Source organism: Austrofundulus limnaeus, unplaced genomic scaffold, assembly GCF_001266775.1.
Source record: "Austrofundulus limnaeus strain Quisiro unplaced genomic scaffold, Austrofundulus_limnaeus-1.0 Scaffold332, whole genome shotgun sequence".
In the NCBI taxonomy this organism is placed as follows: Eukaryota; Metazoa; Chordata; class Actinopteri; order Cyprinodontiformes; family Rivulidae; genus Austrofundulus; species Austrofundulus limnaeus.
Window position 1 is genome coordinate 186,071 of NW_013952734.1, and position 3,095 is coordinate 189,165.

Genomic DNA, 3,095 nt, shown 5'->3' on the forward strand with positions numbered 1-3,095 from the left:
AAATAAAAGAGTATACTTCCAGTTTACTTTTTATGTACTTATCTGAGATATTAACCAAGTTTATCTTACACTACACTTGGCTTGTACTGAAAGTATACTAAATGTTTACATTTAAGTAGTCTATATTAATGTTTAAATGTTTGGAGATTAACTTTAGTAGTACACAGAAAGTTCATTTTTCACACAGACTGTTTTATTTGTTAAACTAAAAGTATACTTAGAAGATTACTTTCAGTATACTTCTGTGTAAACTTTCATAAACTTATTTTTGGGCTAATTTAGTCCTAGAAGTATACCTGTTAGTAAACTGCTAGTATACTTATGTCAGTGTACATAAAAATACACTTACACTTTTATATACTTTAAGTATGTACTTAAAGTGTACTTCGTTTTGGTAAATTTCTAAACTTAAAAACGAATTATAACAGTATACTTAAAGTATACTTTTTATAAACTAGAAAAGTCCACATTTAGTACAACCAAGTATTAAATAAGTATACTTTCTGGTACACTACAAGTACATAGTGCCTAGTATACTCGATATACTTAAACTTATACTCAAGTAAACTTATTAAAATGAACATCAAGTATTTTTGCTGAGGGAAACTAGAACTGATAAAAGTCATGGGTCACTTTTTTCTGATTGTTTTTTCAGACCTGTGGGAGGAGATGTGAATTAAAAATCCTGACAGAAACAGAGGAATAATAAASAGATCATAATAAACCACTGGCTGCAGCTTTAACGTTTTTTATTAACTTTATTTTCTCCACCTGCTCGTCAGGATTTTACAGAGTGAATGCTGTGGATCTTACATCACAGCATTATCAGCCTTTAATTATACTTCAGTGATATTTCAGACTCAATTATGTGTTTCAGTAATTATAAACATGKTAAACAGAAGGAACGTATTTTTATTTTATCAAGCCAGTTTGATAGGTTGTATGAATTAGTTTTAAATTCTGGTGAACCAAAACTCAGAAGCAGTGATGTGTTTWCAATCGCTGGCTTTTAGTCATTTTTTAAAYAATATTTTCGTCAGTTTCAWGTTACTTCAGTGAACTTTGTGAGGTTTTATTTCTTTAACAAAAGAGTAAACTAATTTAATTCTACGTGTGGTTTAAACGCTTCTGCATTTATCTCAAAGCCACACCTGGTGGTCTGATCATGGTTTGTCTGGAACCCACCTGGATCTATGTTGTCTGGTTCTTCTCACCCCCACCCTCATCATCAGAAACACGAGGAGGAGGAGGAGCAGGAGGACAGCTGGTGGATGAAGACAGGAAACACAATTTATTCACACCCAAACTGAATCAAGCATGAACGGTGTTTTGTTGTAGCTGCTAACATTAGATATGATTCTGGTCTGGGAACATCCACTGTGACCCNTTACGTGCAAATCCTAATGAGATCTGAAATTAGAGTTTATCCTCATCATAATTCATTCATGGACATCCAGAATGTTTATTGTAGATAGGAAGAATGTTATTTTAGATATCTGGAAGTAAAAGCCCAATACACATGAATGGGGAAAGTGACGTCATTTGTACTAGTAAGAATTATAATCTTCTTATCTAAAATGAACATTTTAGATGGGAAGAACGTTGTTTTAGAYGTCTGGAATGTTAATTTTGACTAGGAAGAAATGTATTTGAGGTATCTGAAATACATATCAAGCTATTAAATGTTAAAATGGCGACTTATAATTTGTAAAGATTTATAGATATCTGAAACTTAATTCTTAATGGTTCAATTTTATTTTATGACATCCTGAAATTAAGTTTCTGSTAGCAAAAACTTAATTGTAGATCTCTGTAATTTCAGTTCTGACTAGTAGGAATGTAATTTTGACTAGGAAGAATGTTATTTTAGTGAGCTACAAATGGAATAACAGAGAGGAGTAGGTTTTKAATAAWTGTTAAAACGGCCTGCCATACCAGTGTGGCACCCGTGCGCATAAATAACTGTATAAATAAATACAATCACATTAACGCAACCTGTGCGTGTTTTATTCTGAAATGCGCCTACCGGAAATGCTGAGCTTTATTTTGAAATTGCGGACAGCAGTCACCGGTCAGCAGCTACACGGCCATGGGATGACMCCGATTTATTTCCAGAACAAACATATTTCAAATCAGAAATTCACTTTAAATTATAGATAAACTGTAATTTTCGTATTTKATGCTAGCTTGTTTGTTTGAAGATCGATAGTAAAGCTAAAGCGGCAGGGCGAAACTTGTTGACAAGAAGGACTTCCTACGGGGAAGMGCAGTAGGAGTTTTCTGTGGCGGACGGAGCGGGAGTGCCGTAACACACCGTCATGGAGGACTCGGTGTCGGCCCTGGAGAAGAACGCAGCTGACCTGACGGTGATGGACGTGTACGACATCGCCGCGGTGGTCGGCCAGGAGTTCGAGCGAATCATAGACCAGTACGGCTGCGACGCTCTGTCCAGGCTGATGCCCAAGGTGGTGCGGGTGCTGGAGGTCCTGGAGGTGATGGTGAGCCGCAGCAGCATGAGCCCGGACACCGAGGAGCTGCGGCTGGAGCTGGACCGGCTGCGGTTGGAGCGGATAGAGCGGCTGGAGAAGGAGCGGAGGCAAAGACAGGTAATCACCCTGACACGACTACAATACTCTGTAACCAGTCTGTGACACTTTATCACTTTATCATGGCGGCACAGAGCTTTTAACTTCACCCATCGCCGAAAAGTGACGGCCTCGCCGTCACTTTTCGGCGATGGGTGAAGTTAAAAGCGACGGCTCGTGTGTTTGTGTGTCACCAACATATCCGCTGAACCACTCTGGACAAATTCTGATGAAGTTATCAGAAACTAATCATCGGATGAACCTCTACAACTGATTAACTTGGGGCTGTGTCTCAATTTATGGGCTGCAGCCGACGTGGGCCGTAGGCTGCGAGACTCTAGTCTACATAAGACGTATGTTTGCGTGACCACGCGCTGCCTCGTTACCATGGTAATACGTTAATCACATCAGTTGTTTTTTCAAGGTATAACTTAATAAAGCATAATGAAATAAATATCTATAGGCTATGAATAAATAATTTATTAATATATAATGTGACAATGTAATTAT

The 3,095-nt window shown here is 37.8% G+C and overlaps 1 protein-coding gene across 2 annotated transcripts in view; it reads left to right on the forward strand.

The window, feature by feature from the left end:
* The first annotated feature begins 2,025 nt into the window (after positions 1-2,025).
* The window catches only part of rilpl1 (Rab interacting lysosomal protein-like 1), a 64,004-nt gene continuing 62,934 nt past the window's right edge, over positions 2,026-3,095 (forward strand). The window contains exon 1 of one of the 2 annotated variants that reach the window (XM_014022487.1): positions 2,026-2,606. In XM_014022487.1, coding sequence (XP_013877941.1) covers positions 2,319-2,606 — 288 coding nt within the window. In that variant the 5' untranslated portion in view covers positions 2,026-2,318. The remainder of the gene's footprint in view (positions 2,607-3,095) is intronic. The other variant, XM_014022486.1, reaches the window with a different exon arrangement.